Genomic DNA, 20,062 nt, shown 5'->3' with positions numbered 1-20,062 from the left:
GCGTGGAGCATTCAGCATTTTCCAATTTGGTTTGAAAGCGATTTAATTTTCGAAAACAAAGGGACCGGATTATGACGTCATTTTTCGCTGTTCCTAGTGTTTTGCGGATAAGCGCAGAATGGCCAGGCGCTTTCTACTTAGGTACAGAAGTGCAGTAAACATTATAATTTTAATGAAGTCCTTTGTTCGTCTTAGAAGGAAATTTCTAAGATTACATCGCTTGTTTTGTTTGGTTGAAAGGATTTTTAATAAAAATTTGTAATTGAATTTCGATTTTGGAGTCTAGAAGTGTTAATGGATTTAACATTATGGATTTTTAGTAAGTAGTTGTTTGAAATTGAGCCTTATTTGGTAAATGGATACGGCCTTTATTAGAATAAACGTAAGTGAGATAAGTAGACGTATAATAAGCGAATATCTTTGTCTAGTTTGTTCTTTTGATACTCCGTCTTAGGTTTTACAATAAACTACTTGAAAGTTCACCTTTTATTTTTCCAAGAACGTTCAGCACGCTTCATTTCTAATACAACACGTACGCCAAACAGCCAATACAAACTCTAACCTATTATTAATAAACATTAAAATCGATTGGTGTCGATGCCTAGAGGTCACGACTGCACTGACTCATCGCAAATAAAAGGCACTAATGAGAACAAAGTGCTTTCAACCTTATTGAGATAAGACGAAGGTTAAAATTCCAATATTTTTTCTAGAAAACTGAAGATTATTACGAGGTTAGAGACAGAATACAGATATATAATGGAATATAAATTTGGTTTTATCGTTTGAACATCTAAAGTGATTGTTTCTTAATCCAGGTTTCAGACATAATTGGTTTTGTATAGATCTAATACAGACCTACGCTTACTTTAGTAAATTAAATATTTGTGAGACATTTAAGTTAATTAAAGTAAATGTTCGGAGTACATAACAAATATTAGTTAAAGAATTTCTACGTTTAAGTAATTGTCGTTTGGAACAAATGTTAAATTCATTAAACTTATGTAGCGTACAATGCTGTTGTTTTCTTACCGCCATTTACAATGACCAATATTTTTTTAATCGGATAATGCGATTACAATTTTTAATCTATCTCAAATAGCAAAATCCACCTAAGAAATTGCTGTTAAGATAGTTAAACACTTACTATTACACATTTACACTTGGGAGCATAGAAATGGAGCCAATAGCGTTTTTTTCTTTTTCATTTCTTGATATATATTTTCTGATACCAATACTTTATTCATTAGTCACGTATGTCGTATGAAAGGTAATGTAATAAAGTACTTCTTTTTCACTCCCAAGTGTAACTACACTTCCTCATGTAAGCTGCAACCACACAACCACCAATTGAACTTAACAAACACATTTTTAAACCAAAACCTTTGTTCTCTGCTTACCCTACCAATACCTAGTCACTAGGTACCTCGTGTATATGTCACGTAATGTTTATGGTGTCGTTTCTCCGTAGCTGCCGTACGTGATGGGTATAGACTACGAGAGCCGGGGCGCCATGCTGCCGCCGCAAGTCAATATATCTGAGCGAGGGTTTGTGCCTACCACCCTACAGACTTTTAGGTAAGTTTGGCAATTGATTTTAGTGCTTAGAATTAGGTTTAGGTTAGTTGTAAGTAGGTTTATTTTTTAAGAAGATAATTAGAGTTGATTGGTTTTAATTTATCACACCGAATTATTGTATGTAGGTTTTAACTACATAAGAGGATATGCAGGTGGGGCTTACTTACAGTCCAGTCCAGCTTACTGCTAGTGGTCTGGCATGGGCTATTGATGTTGTTTTCGATAGCATAAGCAATACCTGTATTATTACATTTCTGTATTGGTACAGAAATGTCGTGAAATGCTTGGGTCGCATTATTCGTTTTACTGATTGATTGATTTGAACATTATCAACATCATCAACAGCCTACAAGTAGCCACTGCTTATTAAACGCCTCTTATCAGACGGAGAAGGTTTGAGTATTAATCACCTCGCTTGCTGAATGTAGGATTTTAAACTGATGTTTTTCTTTACCGTTAGTCGGTCGTATCTAAATAGTTAAAGAAAGTACATCTAAATATTTTTAGAAAGAGTCTTATTTGTACTTTGCCTTTAGTAAGTTGTAAACACGCACTCTCAGAAGTGGGCGTCTGATACCAGGCCACTACGTCTGTCTAAAAGATTTAGATAAAATATAGAGATGTTGAATCATACTCATTACCAATTATAATAAGGATGAGTCAATGTAAATTATGGGGCTTTATTGATATTATGGACAAAGGGCATATACCGTTCATTGAATAATAGCTTATGAGTCAACCAACAAAGTTGCTGAAGTGAATCAAAATATGCTGGCATAGAATTGATTTCGTTTTCTATTAGTTTATTTTGTGGCGACACATTGACAAGTGACAAGTGACAGATGACAGAAGTTGCACATAGACTATCGACGAGCAAATCAATGGATGACGTCACAAATATCCTGCATCGCACATATTAAGTTTGCATGCGAATTAACACGGATAGAAAATCCCAACGAACAACAGTTGGGCAGAAAGCCCGCCAGGCATGATCACCTCGCCTGGTCGGAGGATCCTCCTTTGCTTAGGGAACTTTACTCTCTGTTCCCTAAAGTGGTGACCCCGACGTGATTGAAACCAACCTTCACGGAGCAGATCAGCACCGTCATCCTTATCGCCATCTCCCGCACCCATCACTTCTCCGCTGAGCGGTAATCAAGTCGCAGCCAACCAGCATCCTCGGCCTCATCAGGGACCACCACACGCTACATCGAAGATATGCAGCCTGGTTCTTCCCTACGGCCTCATCAGCGTCTAGGCACAGCACTCTGCACACGGTCTGAGGACGTCTTCCTCCCGTCAACGCAGACGCCAGCCACTACGCACCTACCCTCGCAGCATCTATTCCCCGACTCACCGTGGGACACTGCGAGCTTCACTACTCCGACTCACTGGAGTATCACCCTGCACCGCTCACCCGACTCACTGGGCATTCAGCGGCACAGTTCCGACTCACTGGAACTAGGGATATTCTTCACTGGCTCTGGCACCGCTCATCTCAAGCATCGACAGCCGTCTCAACAGGATCGACCTCCGGTCTTGGGGGGGAGTGATGTGGCGACACATTGACAAGTGACAAGTGACAGATGACAGAAGTTGCACATAGACTATCGACGAACAAATCAATGAATTACGTCATAAATATCCTGCATCGCACATGCGACTTAACATGGATAAGAAATCCCAACGAACAACAGTTAGGCAGAAAGCCTGCCAGGCATGATTACCTCGCCTGGTCGGAGGATCCTCCTTTGCTTAGGGAACTTTACTTACTGTTCCCCAAAATTTTTATAGCTAAAGTTAGTCATACCGTGTATTTTTTCTGTTCTGTTAAATAAAACGTTGGTCCACACTAGAATTTTCTCCTGTGTCGTGGATGCGTTTACAAACATACAAGTTTACATAAACATGACATGAAGACCCGAAACAGCAATTTTTGGATCACTTAAAGAGTTGTTCGGTTGCCCAGCCTCCGCGTCAACCATGCATAGTATGCTTTATGCTTAGCTAGTTTATTTAAAAAGTGTACCTACTGAAATATTTAAGACTTTTCTTTGGTCTAAAAACCATTTAAGATTTGGCCATGTTTTATTAATACTCGTATCTACGATAGTGGAGCCAGTTATAGAGAGCCTATATATAAAAATGGCCCAACCCACGCTGTCTATCTCAAAGCTTAGTTTATTCTAGGTAATACTATTTTATCAGAGTAAATATAGGCTTCAGTGCAAATAGAAAATTAATTCCGAGAACATATCTGTGTTTAAAAATAGATATTGAATAAGTAGTAAGCAGGAGTATCCGAGGAAATTAAAAAAGCACAATAAGAACTCTTACACACGAGCGGCATGTAGCCAACGGCAGAGGTAATTGCAGTCGATGACGTGCGTCAGCGGCAGCCAGACATTCCAACTTCGAAGATCTTCATCGACGCCACTGGGCCCTAAAGCGACATTTGCAGTTGTAGCGTCGAAAGATTGCAACTGTAGCAGCGTTGTTGCTGTCGGCGCATCGACGGTTTCTGCAATGTACAGCCATTGGAAACAAGCCACTCGTGTGTAAGAACTCTAAAACTTACCTAACTACGCTAACAAAAAATTCTTAATAATAGTTTGTTCAACCTGGTTATCGAATACGTGACCACTTACTCAGTAATCACGTTTAAGACCATTCGATCTGTGAGGCATCCTTTTACAATATTTGTAGATTAATTAAAATTATAAACTTATTATTTTTAAGATATAAGAGCAAAACTAATATGATTCTTCACTCCCCAGGGTTCGTTTGCCGTGCACTGGCGTCAGGAGTGCAGAGATCCTAGTAACTATGCAGCTCAACATATCGGCACCCGATCGAGCGCATAAGGACGTGCGGTTGATATTCAAAAGGAACAAGATTTGTTTGAAAGGTAAGGCGTATCTAGTCTGTACTTGGTTCTTCAGTGAATATTTTTTTTATTTGTCACTCCACTATAAGCAGCGTTTTCTCACGACTGATTTTGACTTTTTTATATGTCCGTCTAGCCTCGTATATTTCTTACAAGTAATACTTTAAAAAAAACTGTATATTGTACGGTCATCTAGATTTTGAGTGTGTACCAAGTATTAGATTGATCGGACGTCAGGAAACCAATTACTGAATTTAACCCAAACAAACAAACAAACAGATCAAGCTAAATAAAACCGTTTAATAAAAATGCAACATTGTAAGTATTTACTTCTTTGTCTTTCTATCACGTCACAACAACAAACAGTTTTATTATTTTGTGTCTGGAGATAGGAGACTGAATACTTTTTTTAATTTGACTACGTAGGTAAAAGTTACTATTCCATAAAAACCATTCACATCATCAACAGCCTATTAGTGGCCACTGCAGACCAAAGTCTCTTCTCGCATGGACAGGGTTTGAGCATTAACCACCGCACTTGCTCAATGCGAAAACCATTTACAAACTGCTATTTTCTCACTTAATGAAACAAGGAACACTCCAAAAAACTAGCGAATAAACTTCTACTAACATATTCTGTGAAGAATCCTAAATAAAATACTTGAAGTGCTAGCACTAGGCGATATACTTTCAAGTTTAGTTCCAAAAGAATTGTCTTAAACAACACTTGGAACTTAGAAAATATATGTGACCTACTAGTACAGGAGAAGTTACTTTACACATAATATGGAGTATCATACTTTTGTCTCTCGTGTCTAAAGTTGTACGGATAAAATTATGTAGGTGTTCTCTCGAACTACGGTCGAAGTTAGTTACAATGTTAGTTCGACTTCTACCGGGAATTGATTACAGAATACTGGGGGTGAAATATTGTGTTTGTTGCATTCATTAGTTCAATGTTGGAACATGTATGTGAAGCAGATCTCTTTTAACCGGGTGATCTGAAAGTGAATAAGACCTATGTTCAATTGTGGACGTTTTGTGGCTGATATTATGTTCACGATGATTTTAAAATGGACAGATTAGCGTTAGCTAGAACAAATTCAAACTAAATAAAACAAATTAGTTCCTGATGGTAATAACGATTAGTGCAAAATATACGTGACTAGTAAATAATATTAGCTCTTAGGGCTATATTTCACTAGGACACCATGGCAGCGCAACCAGTCGCCGCTGCCAAAAAAGTGTATACAGCTCTATCAGCCGCTTGGTTTCGCAACCAATGTTACTGGTTACTGGTTGTGCATTCATTTTGGTCGTGCCACCACATATTACTATAGCGTTGTATGATGTCTCACTCACTCAGCCGCCATGGTACTTGCGTTGCCTTGGTGTCCCGGCGAAATATAGCCTTTATACTGTATAGAAACACTGGTCCAACTGCCAATAAAAAGCCGAGAAAAATATGAAACTGAACCAAAAGCCCTCCTCAAATTGCCTAGCCTTAACTTCCACGAATTCCCTCATAATTTCACAAACTTCAAAAGAGAGTTTATTTACAAAATTCTTTGATACAACTTAACCTTTCTTAACATTCAGTTGAGTGGAAGCATTAACTAACTTAGTCTTACCGGACTTTATTATGCAAGACTCAAGTTTCAAGCAAAAACCATTATCGTGGAGAGAGCCTTTAGTTTAATTTACTCGTTAAGTAGTTTTTCAGTTACTTACTCGAGTCACGTTCTTCTAACATTGTTTGAAATATTCAGACGTCTCATATTTGAATATTTCACGTCAGTTGCGTTTATTGTTCTTTTGTATGTGTGCAGGAATTTTTAATGGTAGCGTCTTGAATGATTGCGTGTCAAGCTTGTCTGTTATGCGAGTTTATGGTGAATGAACTTGCTTTTGGTTGTCTCTTTGTTTCTTTTAAGGGGAGTCTTAGTGTGAGTGTTTTTAAATTCATTTAAAGTATGATATTATTGTTATTTCGAAACTCTTACTGCCGTACTCAGAGTAATTTAATGGTTATGGTTGGACATTGAAATAAATTAATCAGAATAGATGCAGTTGAAAATATTCCATATAGCAGATACTGATAAAGCAGATTTTTTTTGTTATAAAATAAGAAATAAAAAAAAACCATCAAAATTTCCATTCCAAATAAAGACACGAAGCTCTTGAATGAAAAACGTGCCAAACTTCTTCCCCTTCTCAATACAAATCATTTTATAACTGCAATAACTATTGAGCCAACTATGACGGGTGCAAAGTTTCCCGTTATCCACCGCAATAGTAATAACTATAAATTATCCGAACACTTTATTCGAGGGTTATAATAATGCACCAATAAACAGATTTGGACCTTTTTGAAGAAGGAAATATTACGATAGCAATGTTTCTTTGGATAAAAGTGGGATCTTAGGACTTGTTTTTGTTGTTGTAACCGACTTAAAAAAAGGAGGTTCTGAATTCTTCAATATATTTTTGGCTGTAGGTAACCTATGTTAAGTTTGCCATATTTTGTAGTAATATAGTGAATTTAGAAATCGAAAAATCTACAGTTTATCTCAATCAGAGACGAAACTGCGAACTTGTATAGGTTCAGTTAAGCCGGTCTTGTGTTTGATTACTCCTAAGAATCAACGTTAAACCAAGGTACACATAACAAAGTCTCACTAATTTAAGACTGCACAAAAAGAGATCTTAAGAATTATGAACAATTCTAAGCCCATCTGAGCTCTTCAGGCCGTGCATACATAAAGGTTGCAGCCTTCAGCTCTAGCTCAGTTCTATAGCACAGCAATGGTGCTGAGCCAAGCGAGATAATCCCCTATGTACCTAAGCTGTCTTACCTTAGTAAGTTAAGAGCTTGCGACGTAAGACTATGAATAGTCTCGAAATAGCTTTGAAATACAAGGTGATGCATTCAGTGGGAGATTTGTGTAGGATGTGTAGAGAGAACATCGTGTGTAACATACTTAGAATATATTAGGCTGCTACTACAAGTATTGCAGTACCCTTAGTACGAGTTTGTTTTACGTTGAACGAAAACGAAACGAGAGTGCGTTTGGTGCTCTGATTGGTCGGCTCGAATGGACCAACCTATCAGAGCGCCAAACCCACGTTTTGGTTTCGATCTCGTTAAACGTAAAAGAAACCTGTGCTTAACACTCAGTTCTTTAGTCTTCTGGTTGGAGATTTTCATGTGTAATTAATGGTAGAAGTAGTGTCTTAATTTGTGCCTGCTGCTTGGCAATAGGCTTAGATTCTACAATATATTTACAATAGTTTGTGCGTTTATTACTCAATCACGTCAAAATGACTGAAGGGATCAAGTTGAAATGTGATACAGGGGTGGACTAACACAGGCTTCTCATACCACGGGATGCGGGCAAAGCTACTGGCAGAAGCTAACATAAATTATTTTAAGGCACGTACTTATAAGCACGTACTTTCAATATCCCCTTACGCAACAAAATTGCAACCTATATTAATTCGATAAACCTCAACAACAAACAACCAAAAGCCTCTTAACTGTTATCAACAGCAAATAAATCAATTTCGTGTTTCGTTTACTCAAACAAAGTTACATAGAAACTCCTTTGCTAGCAGTAATCAGGAACAATAAAGCCAGCTTTGATTATATAGACACGTATACAGCGTGTAACAAAATATCTATAAGCACTGAAGAATACAGGTTGAATAGAACCTCTACACAAAGTTTCAGCTCAAAATACATTTAAAAAAAATTGGTACCAAATACTTGGTGTCGCATGGTTCTTGATTTTAAATCATCATACAAACGTATCACAACACTACAGGGGTCACCGGCTAATATTACGAAACATTTCTTCTGTAAATCTGATCGCCTAGTACTTGTATTTATCTAATTTTGATGTTCGGTTTTTGGAATTTTATATTATATTGGAAAAAATCATAACTTCGTTCCATGAAAACATGAGTTTAAAAAACCCTTTTTCGTATCGTTTGTTATGTTATCTAGAAACCGTGCACTTGATATGTATACCCCCTTTTTGTTACACCGTGTATAAGAAAAGGTTTGTAGAATATCCTTATCGGTGCTAAGTCAGAGTTTTGCTCCACAAATCACTTCGCCGCTCTCTTTATTAGCATGTAGACTGTTGTAGACGCAACAGGATATTTTGAGAGGGATGGAGACGTATCGAGGGGTGTGCGTAGGGTTGTCGGAATAAAATTGAAGGATTTAAGGAGTTTAAGATTGTGTTTCGTGGCACGTGTGTTTGTGCTTAAAGTTTTTTGTTTTTATCGGATTCGATAATGGGTATATTGTTCTTTCTATAAATTTTTTTGAGTACCTAAACGCAGAAAAAAACAACGAATAGTATATTATGATGAAAATATGCAGATATATGTATGATTATAGGTTTAGGTTTGTAATATTTTTGTGGAACTACCTATTTACCCTTATTTTGTACTTTAAGTTCCTCTTTTTATTTCTAACAGAAAGAAATAGTATGGAATTCGCCGTCAACAGATTTTTGTTAGCAGCCAAAGTCTTAAACACAATACGACAAATACCTAATCAAAACATCTTACTACACAAGAGCCAGGCTCAAATAAAAACCCTAAGGCGAGAGAAAATCTCTCATCTCAAGTAATCCGTGCGTTACAATAATCACATGGAAATCCTCCGACAGCCCTGTATGTATGCCCCTCTTAATGTGTTTACAAGACAGTATCGATTGTTCCATTGTGCGTTTTATTTGACTTGTAAATTTTCTTGTTCCTTTTACACGCGTACACATTTCTTTAATGTTTATTCTTTCCTTTTTTTTTCATGAACCGACAAAGTTTATTTACAGCCACATCAAAAGATCCATAATTTACGTATTATTATATGCGGTATGGTAATTTTTTATCGTCTTTCGAATCTTTCTAATTGATATTCTGGGGGTAGGTACATATGTTTGGGATCGTGATTGTGTTTGTGTTAGTACGATGATGGATGTTTGAGAATTTGAGAATGCGGTTTCTTTATTTGTCTGAATTGGAATGAGACAAAGGAATGGCTGCGTTGTTTTTCTTTGAAATGGTGGTACGAGTCATCAGATTCAATACTTGGTTATTTTAGGCCAATTCCATATATGTGCCATCGGAAGATAACAAGAACCTGAAGTTTCTAAAAGAGAGATTAATTGTATTATCATCAACGAATCAGAAAGCGGTGTGTTATTTTTCGTATATTTTAAAGAAGCGTAAAATTAAACTGTAGAAATTTAAAGCGGCAACTGAAAATGTATCCTCAATCATTGTTCACAACGTTCAATGTGCAATATTTCTGCTGTAGTTTCTTATCAAGTAAAATGTCAGTACTTATACTTTTGACACAGCAAAACATGCTTTATCTAGATTTACATATTTCGATGAGAATTTATACTATATACTGAATTTTTCTTCCTTTTTCATCAGTGTAAAGTTCATTCCCTTGTTCTAGGAAACCCAGCTTCTCAGTATCTACAGAAACAATATTATTCTAACATTGAATTGTTTATTTAAGTTGATTAGCTTATGTTTGCTTTGTCAGCAATGTGTTCTAAGAAAGCGTTGAATAATATTATATCGGTAGAGTATATTTAATGTTAAATGTGTTATTTCGAATTAAATACGTCTTTTTTCACTTGATGGTAAGCAATCGCCGCTGCCTATGAACACCCGAAATACCAGATGCGTTACTAGTGCGTTGCCGGCTTTTTCGGGGTTAGGAATTTAGGGGTTGTTGGGGAATCTGGGCTTGGGAAGGGGGTAATTGGGCCTCTAGTAACCTCACTCACACAACGAAACACAACGCAAGCGTTATTTCACGTCGGTTTTCTATGAGGCCGTTGTTATTACTCCGGTCGAGCCTGTCGATTCGTGTTGAAGCATGGCTCTTCCACTATTAGGAAGAATAAAGAACAAAGAATTTGTTCTTTATTCTTTTCATTATTTCTTATTAATATTAGAACTTCTAGTAATGATCCTATGGTATACTTTTCAATGTTAACCCTGATTAAGGTGTTAGATAATGCTTAGACTTACTCAAAATCCGCTACTTCGTTTATATGAACAAATCTCCTTAATATACCATTAAAGCTTAGAAATTCATGTTTCAATTCATCATTAAAATAAACAGTAATCTCAAGCTAATAATTTTCCACTCGAACAGAACACCAATCGATTAGCAGCCTTCGTTCGACCTCACTTAACTTGTGAACTTCTTAATGGTGAAACTCTTATTCCTTGGAGTCCTCGTGTCTTCTACCGGTTGAGTGGGTTCGAAAATTACCTGTAGGCAGGAATGGCAACCCATTGGTAAACGTACGTGTTATTTAAACCACAATGCATACTATTTTTGGGCATGTCCTTGATCACATTAATTCAGTGCCTTTCTTTTTTGAGGAGGGAAATCATCTCATGTCTCATCTTGATTGAGGTAGGAGAGAGTGTCAGACTCTTACTGAGTAAAAATAAAAAACAACCCCGTTCCTACTTCTGCTTCAAACCGGAGCCCCTGTAAGACTCGAAAAACATTTCTTTAGAAAAATGGCACGTTGTTCCGTGAAGGTTCGCCATCTCTGCCTGTGGCTTAGAAAGTTAGTTACATTGTTAGGGCTTGTTAGCCTGGGTTCAAACGAGTGTTAAAGTCTAATTGTTCCAGGATCCAGGTCGTTATATAGGTATTCAATGCCTTGCAATTAAATAACTTATAAGACGAAGTTTACTGGTGATATAATGATTCTGTATGGTACTGATTTTTTTTATATTTGATGAATCGACGTTTGGCCGGGCTATCTCGCCTGGTGGTTAGTGATGATGCGGCCTACGATGGAGCACGTCTGCCCATAAGCAACTTTCACTCGGGTCTTGAAGACACCTAGGTTATATTTTAACGTGTTCTTAAGTGGAAAAGTTAATTTGTATTATCTAAATGGGTCTAACTAAATAGTTTATATAAATTAACTAAATGGGTCCAAAGTTATACAGTTTATAGCACAAATTAATTTATACAGTCAGCTTTAGCACAAATTAATTTAAATCCAAGAAAGTCAAAAAAAATGCTTTCCAGTTCTAACAGGAAAAAAGCAACGCGCAACGGTCCGAATCTTCAAGAACGTCTCTCGAAAAGCGTCTCCGTAAAATTACTTAGTCAAAAATTGACACTTAGCGGGTAATATCCGTATTTTTTCTAGTTCATCCACGTGTAAATCGTTCAGCTTTAATATTAGGGGACGGTGTAATAAAGGCTGAGTTTCCGAGCTCATTATGTCACCATTATACACCCTCTTTTATTTCCAAGTTTTTTATTACACTCGATATTCAATTTAGTGGGCATAAACGGTGGGAGTGCCTTGTTTTATGTGACAGCGTTAAATTCTCGTCATTTTCGTTTTGTTGTTGTTGTTGAAAACGTGATTTATTTTGTTCTGTAGATAGGACAGTTTAGTGTGGGAATTTGAAGTGTATGTAAATAGTCTTGGGTGAAAATTATGCATGTCTATATCCTTCATAATTATAAATAATTGCCTCTTGACGGTAAACTCCAAAACGTTGAATGAACTACAATAAACGTTAAGGAAGCCTAAAGTTTACATACTCAAATTTGTGAGGGCATGGATGAGGATGCGGGCAATAAATAAATTGGTAATTGATATTACTGTTGGTACCGTACTAAAGGAGTTATTGAAATACCAATTTTACCACACTATATCTAACCTTTTTTTGAGGAAGAATAATCATCCAATAACTTCTCTCGCCTTGGGTGAGGCGGGAGGGAGTGTCAGACTCTTACGGACTAAAAACCACCCCGTTCCTTCTCCTGCTTTGAGCCAGAGCCCCAGTAACCTGTTACGTACCTCTATCTAACCTAGCAAGAACGTTTTGACTGCCAAAGAATCACCAGTCTTCAACTACTCATGTTTGAAACAATCTCCATTTCCAACAGGTCTATCAACAGTAGTGACACACAATGAAACAGCTCGGCTTGCTGGTGACGCGTCACAAACATCTGGTGGCGTACTATTTGCTGCCGGTGGCTGTGCAGCGGCTGCGTTAGCGCTGCTCACCGCTGCAGCAGCTGCGGGGACCCTGTACAAGAGAGGCAGTAAAGCGAGGCATCATGATTCTATACAGTGAGTAGTTTATAAGGTTTAAATTGTAACTTATTGTGCTATTTTTATGAGTTAGTACTTAGTACATCATTTAATAACTTGCTGTAAATATTTAGACAGTAACGTAAAGGGTAGGCAGAGGTGCACAATACACATTAAGTCCCATGTAATAGGGAAGAGGCTGTTGATCTACTTACTGGGCACAATTCCAGCCTCCGTGCTACTACTTAGAAATTTTCGTCAAGCTAAAAAAAGCCCAGCAAAGTTTTCCCTGATTCAGCAATCGAACCCGAGACCTCTGGCAGTCGTACTTGCGACCACTCACCTAACCAGGCATTTAATAATACTATTGCTTATAGAGTAATTCATTATCAATCACCAACATACACCATTAAGTAGATTATAAATATTTTCTACTGACCTACTATGTACCTACATGAAACTAATTTATAAAACAGTAATAAATCATCAAGAATATAAAGTAATTACTTCGTTAATATTTATACACATCAACAACATTTTAGCCTCCGATTTGTATTTAGCAAAATATACGGCTACAAAGTTTCGACTCAAATTATCTCACTTCCAAACTTTGCTCGAAGTTAATTCGCAAAGTTATGGAATAAAGTTGTTGTAATTTATTTAGCTTTATATAACAACAGTATCAACTTAATATCTAATGAGATTATTTTATTTTTTGAGTTTTAAATGTCTCAAATCTTAATTTGAATGTACATTTTAAATACAAAAAAAAAACCTAAAAAGAACAATAAGTTACTCAGCACGAGGCGCCAGATTCGATATTCTCTGTTACAATGTATACTATAGTATTTTTATTAAAACGTTGACACTCACACTAGATATTCTCCTGTGTCTTGCGTGCGTTTACAAACATACAAGTTCACATACACATGACACCCAGACCCGGAACAATAATTTGTGAAACACACAAAGAGTGAATCTCTAATGCTCTGTGCAGGAATCGAACCCATTACTCGTTACATGGCAGCCAGTTGCCCAGCCATCAAGCCAACCTTGCAATTATAACTGGTAATTATCAATAGGTTGATACCAATTACAAAAAGCGAAAAAAGAAATATACCTTGTAATTTCCAAGCCAAAGGAAGCATAAGCATAAAAAATATGCTTCCTCAAAATCGTATTTTCTAACTAGGTTGCGGTCGGTGAGTGACATAATTCATTCATGGCTTCTCACCCACAAATTTGATGATAAGACATTAATTTTGTGAAACATGAATACATAACTACATAAACATAATTGTATGCTACATATTCATAATTATGTACATGAATATGTATGGCATAATACGGTCTGAATATGGTTTTCCTTGAAACCAGAGCGGAAATTTTCTCACACGTTTTTGACAAGTCATGTTAGACGTGTAGGTACCGTTTTTATTTAAATAAAGTAAGTAATATATACAGGGAATATGTAAACGGTACGGAATATGTAAAGGTGATGGTTACAAAACGTAATTTATTTTCAAAAATTAAGGATTTATGTATTTAGTTTAGGTTATAATAGTTGTAATCAGCTGCTGTAAAAAGTTGATGTTCCATGAATAACACGAAAACTATAATGATTAAAATTATATAAAAAAGCGTTTTCGGGAGCGTTTCCTTTAGATCCTGTAAATACAAAGCACAACCTTACAATTTTATAAGAGAACGCTTTACTCTAGACTTAAGCTAGCGTATTATAGCTTCACTTAACATTTCTGTTAGTTAGTTTATACCGGGAGACAAGAAGTTCAATAAAATATCTGCCTTACTTGACAGCCAAGACTAGAAAATCTCGAATGTACCACAAGACCAAACAAAACAACAATTAGAAGAAAAAACAAATAAAAAACAAAACAATTCCGAAAATACTCAAAACTTTAAAACAAAACAATATCTCAAGTTACATAGCCGTATAAAATTCCATACGTCCGAAATCTTTCTTAAAAATAGAACAAAGCTATAAGTATAAGAAGCCAGAAATAAAGGCTCGTTCACCTTATACTTTAGCCAAGGGCCTGATGCCCTACAAAGTACGTAGTAATTGCTCTTGAAGAAGAAAAGAAAGCTAATCACATTATAGTCAAGAGGGAAATATTTAAGAAGTTCACAGAGTTGTGCTCGTCCAAGTAAATTCAATGGACGGCCCGTTGAACAAAGTCGTTTAACTAGAAAAACAAACATTACGTACCTTTGACTTACAACTTTGAGATTGGCTTTTGATAGAATCTATGGAAATATTTTGGGGCAATGGAAAATTGAAATTTATTGTTCATTGGGTGCTTCGATTTAGACCATAGAGGTCACTTTTTAACCAAGTTCAAAAAAGAGGAGGTTCTCAGTTTGACCAGTATGTCTGTATGCATGTATGTTTGTGCGCAATTATATCGTACAATTTTGATGCGGTTTTCAGCATAGTATTTTTCAGATTGAAGAAAAGGTTCTAAGTAAGTATATTGCCCGACTTAAAAATAGAAGTTCTTACTTTAACTTCTGAAATTTTTTTGGAAATATTTTCTAAACCTAAACAACTATTTGCACAGACCTAATAGCAATAGGCTTTCCTCATTATTCATGGATTTCATAGTATAAAAGGCGTAATGTAGGCATAACATTGGAAATGTCTACCTGGGTCTGCTCCTTCGGGAATTAAAAGGCTTGACGTTATAAAATAAAACACGTCAATCTATTATCCAAAATATTTAACCGAAAAATGAAATTGAAATACTTCGCACAAAAATTCGTAGCAGCGTGCTACGTTCGTAGCGGACAGTGATGTAGTACGATTCAGTGACGCGTAGCACCGACCGCGCTGCGTAGCATAACGCTGTGTAGCGTGGCGTAGCACAGATGTATTGGTACGTAGTAGATAGATGATCTTGTATATTATAATATATAAGTAATGGTTATGTAATTGAACATATCCTCCTTATATTCTAAAAACTTCTTTAATTGAATTCGGATGTATCTTTAGAACTGAGAGTTTGGTGATAGTTTAAGGAACAGTGAGTAAAGTTCCCTAAGAAAAGGAAGATCCTCCGACCAGGCGAGGTGATCGTGCCTGGTTTGCTATCCGTCCAACTGTTGTTAGTTGAGATTATTTATCAGTTTTTATTCGTATGTTAACTTCATATATGCGATGTAGGATTTATGACGTCATCCATCGATCGTCTATGTCCGACTTCTGTCATCTGTCACTTGTCATGTGTCGTCACAATAGGATTCTCAAAACTTTCAGCTACTTTAATAATATTTTTGTTCAAAAGACATTATACAGCAGCTAATAAAGATAGATACAGATTTTTGTGGTTGAATAAGAGGAACTTTTCTTATATTAACTCTAAAGAAAATTGGCCTTGACTTGACTGGCGTAGGCCTAAGTTAAAAATATAGTGTTATATTACTGTCTAATAAAAAAGCCTTTACTAAAACTTTGAACATAACCAAACTATAAAATCTTTATGTATATAAGTTCACCCATTACCTTCCTTTATATGTTGTAAAGTATCAATTTCATTGTTATTTATGTACGAGTAGTATTCAAAGAACATTCCACATATAGGTATTCGCGTCTTATTTCCAAACTTTACTAAAAGAAAAATAAATCGTTACAAGCCAACTTTACTTATTGGATGTAATTTATTCTTATTCGATTCTATACACATTTTTTACTATATTTTTATTATAACTATCGTGAAACATACTAAATTAAACAATTTACTCATCGCGACGTCGCCACGTCTGCGCTCGCTGCTCATAATGAAGAATCTATGTGACTCGAAACTAGTAGAACTTTTTCTCCAAATAAATATTTGGACCAGCCAACAATAATTTTTAGCTAACATAATTTCCTTTGGTTAACCGACTTCGAAAAAGAGGGAGGTTCTCAATTCCTTTTACATGCTAGTAGAATTATAGCCAAAAATTTGCTTACAACAATGCACAAAGCATACAATAGCGATACATTATGCATGGCATATAAACTGCCCCTAAATTAAGGAGAATAACTAAATTCTTTGAAAATATTCCTTGTATGGGGGACCGACCCTTGGTACCCTTCGAAGCTTTATAAATTTTTCAATAATGTACCAATTTCAACACAATATCAGGTTGAAGTTGACCTTAAACATTGTGGTTGGTGTAATTGATGTGGTTTAGCGAATTATTCATGTAAGTGCATAAAATAATTGCCTCGCTGGTCGAACGGTCGCACGTGGTCGGGCAACGTATTACTGGATCGAAAATTTCTCAGTATCACAAAGTTGGGATTTATGCCTAGTATATGGTAATAGGTTCACCCCTTATTAATAACACAAATGGTGAAAGGTGAGTACATTGTACAAAGGCGTTAGGTGCTGCAATGTGAACTTATCCACCGGTCCATTTGGAAATAGAGAGGCATGACGATATATGAAGTACATAGATTTATTAATTTTTGAACAGAGAGAATAATCTAATGAGGTTCTACGATATTTACTTAAATTTTTATTCCAAAGTTTTTTACCTTAAAAATAAGTTAACATTATTACCTAAAACAGAAGACAGTTATTAATCTACGCTAATAAATTTTGATAGAGATATTCGATCCTATAAACAATGAACAATAAAGATCGCTTGTAATTTATATCTTGGACCAAGTCCCAAAAACATATAGGGGGTAGCGACCCCCCGACATATGTGATGGATGATGTGGTACGGAAGGTTCCATGATAGACAGGCAAAATGTTTTTATAGTTACTCGATATCCGCGACTTTATCACACTATACTGTATGTGCCACGAATAAATTTATGTGTATGGGTGTATATATATATACGTTATTTCTTTTCATATGAATGGTAGTTGAAGTTGTACCTATAAAGGATGGCTTTATAGGCTATAAAGGAGTAAGCGACATTTTTTTACGATATTTAGCTGTACACATAATTTGATGGAGAAAAATTAGCTGATTTCAAACATGTATATAACTCAAAATCGCAAACATTTTGCTTACCCTAGTTTAGTCGGAAGACAATTGATATTATTCTGTGCTAAAAGTTTTTACAGTGCCAGTCTCGTTTTTCCCTAATTTATTAAAGTGCTTAACTTTTTATTCTGTATAGCTGCTAGTATAAGTACCTAGCTATATACATATGTACATTATTACGCTTCAATATGACACGCCACAGTTGGTATATATCCCAATCATGATCCGATTGTCTTGCGGTTTGATCCCATATAATGCCATAAATACACATTCACAATACAACAACAACACATCTCGTAGTGTATCATGTGTTGACCGCACCCGTATGTCGTACTAATAATTCGAGTTAGGGTTAGAAAGGTCACATATCCTATTGTCGAGTAATAGGTCGTAATATGTCCGTTTTCATAAAAATGTCTCTAAAATTAAGGACTACTTTTCTACTTTCTTTGTCGTCAAGTCTCACAAAAGTTTGAATTTATGTGTATATACTTTCCATGACTGCCTCGTTGGTCGAGTGGTCGCAAGTGCGACTGCCGAACAAGGGGTCTCGGGTTCGATTCCCGGGTCGGGCAAAGTATTGCTGGGCTTTTTTCGGATTTTCGAAAATTTCTCGGTAGTAGCACGGAGTCTGGAATTGTGTCCAGGATATGGCAATAGGCTCACCCCCTATTACATGGGACTTATAATATAAATGGTGAAAAGTGGGTGTACATTGTATAGCGGCATTACATGCCGTAATGTGCACCTCTGCCTACCCCTTCGGGGAAAAAAGGCGTGACGTTATGTATGTATGTATGTACTTTCCATGACCTAATTTCCAATTAAGTGGGTTTGATACTATTCTGGTGTATAAAAGAGTGAACCTGCTTTAGTTTATAAAATCTGTTTTAGCTAAGAATTCTAATTTGGAAACAATAAAACAATTTTCTTTTAATTGCAGCATTGAATTTGTTTTATTTTTTATTAATTTATTGTTATTGTCTAGTGGGTTGCACTTTTTTCAAATGTGTTATTAGTTAAGTTAATTTATTTATTCCTAGCCTAGATTAATAGGCCAGTGCAGATAGGTTTTGAAACAAAAGAAATTTATAGTAGAATGAAACCTATTGGAAATGGAGGAGAATATGCTAAAAATGGAAAAAAACAAAAATTCCACTCCATCCGAGTTCGGGAAGTGGGGGGGAGGGAGGTTTTAAAAGTAAAAATCGGTTTATCGCAATTTTCGGGGAAACTACAATTCCTATGAAAAAAAGTTAAATGGCAAAGTTGTAGATAATAAAAAGATCTACAACTTTTGTATTTACACTTTTTTATATTACCTCAAAATTTTGTGTAAAAATTAAAAAACTACGATTTCGGTTTTTTGTTTATCTTTGACAAAAATAAAATTTTTTTTACGAAATTTTGTGAAAGCGTGCCTTTATATGTACCAAACACACTGTAATATTTTTGAAATAGAAAAAAACATTTTTTCTCCAGATATTAAATAAATACCGAAAAATTATCCTAATTTTCAATCGAAAATTCACGCGTCAGAATATCAGATTTTTAAAAAAAGTCGGTGGGCTTTTTGTTTGTTGAAATCTCTACTTTTCGATAGTGTCAACAAAAATTAACGTTACGATGGAAAATGTTCACAAAAAACGCAAAAAACAAAAAAACTCGAATTGGTAAAAAAATTATTTATCATAATCGACCTATTTTGAGCTATTTTTTAAAATTAACACTGTAATCACCTATGTATATTGTATGTTGGCAAGTAAAAAAAAATATAAATTAAAATATTCTACTATAAATTAACAATCAAATAAGTTTAGTTAGATACTCATTTATTACTCTTTGAAGATAATGCTTATGATCATCTGAGTGATCCATGTTTATTCACATGAAACCTATTGGAAATGGAAGAGAATATGCTAAAAATGGAAGAAAACAAAAATTCCACTCCATCCGAGTTCGGGAAGTGGGGAGGGGGGAGGGTTTAAGAGAAAAAATCGGTTTATCGCAATTTTCGGTGAAACTACAAGTCCTATGGAAAAAAGTTAAATGGCAAAGTTGTAGGTAACAAAAAGATCTCTACAACTTTTGTATTTACACTTTTTTTATATTACCTCAAAATTTTGTGTAAAATTCAAAAAACTACGATTTCGGTTTTTTGTTCTTATCTTTGACAAAAATAATTTTTTTTTACGGAAATTTTGTGAAAGCGTGCCTTTATATGTACCAAACACACTGTAATATTATTGAAATAGAAAAAACCATTTTTTCTCCAGATATTAAATAAATACCGAAAAATTATCCTAATTTTCAATCGAAAATTCACGCGTCTAAATATCAGATTTTTAAAAAAAGTCGGTGGGCTTTTTGTTTGTTGAAATCTCTACTTTTCGATAGTGTAAACAAAAATTAACGTTACGATGGAAAATGTTCACAAAAAACGCAAAAAACAAAAAACTCGAATCGGTAAAAAAATTAT

General features: G+C 35.6%; 1 protein-coding gene across 2 annotated transcripts in view; it reads left to right on the top strand.

Moving 5' to 3' along the window:
- Nucleotides 1-20,062, top strand: part of LOC118275647 (tyrosine-protein kinase Dnt) — a 67,133-nt gene that overhangs the window by 25,059 nt on the left and 22,012 nt on the right. For both annotated transcript variants that reach the window (XM_035593684.2, XM_035593695.2), the window contains exons 4-6: nucleotides 1,472-1,578; nucleotides 4,356-4,486; nucleotides 12,432-12,618. In XM_035593684.2, the coding sequence (XP_035449577.1) occupies nucleotides 1,472-1,578; nucleotides 4,356-4,486; nucleotides 12,432-12,618 (425 nt within the window). The remainder of the gene's footprint in view (nucleotides 1-1,471; nucleotides 1,579-4,355; nucleotides 4,487-12,431; nucleotides 12,619-20,062) is intronic.

The sequence above is a fragment of the Spodoptera frugiperda genome, chromosome 15 (genome assembly GCF_023101765.2).
Source record: "Spodoptera frugiperda isolate SF20-4 chromosome 15, AGI-APGP_CSIRO_Sfru_2.0, whole genome shotgun sequence".
Taxonomy (NCBI): domain Eukaryota; kingdom Metazoa; phylum Arthropoda; class Insecta; order Lepidoptera; family Noctuidae; genus Spodoptera; species Spodoptera frugiperda.
Note: the sequence above shows the minus strand (reverse complement) of the source record. Positions and strands in the feature narration are given on the sequence as shown.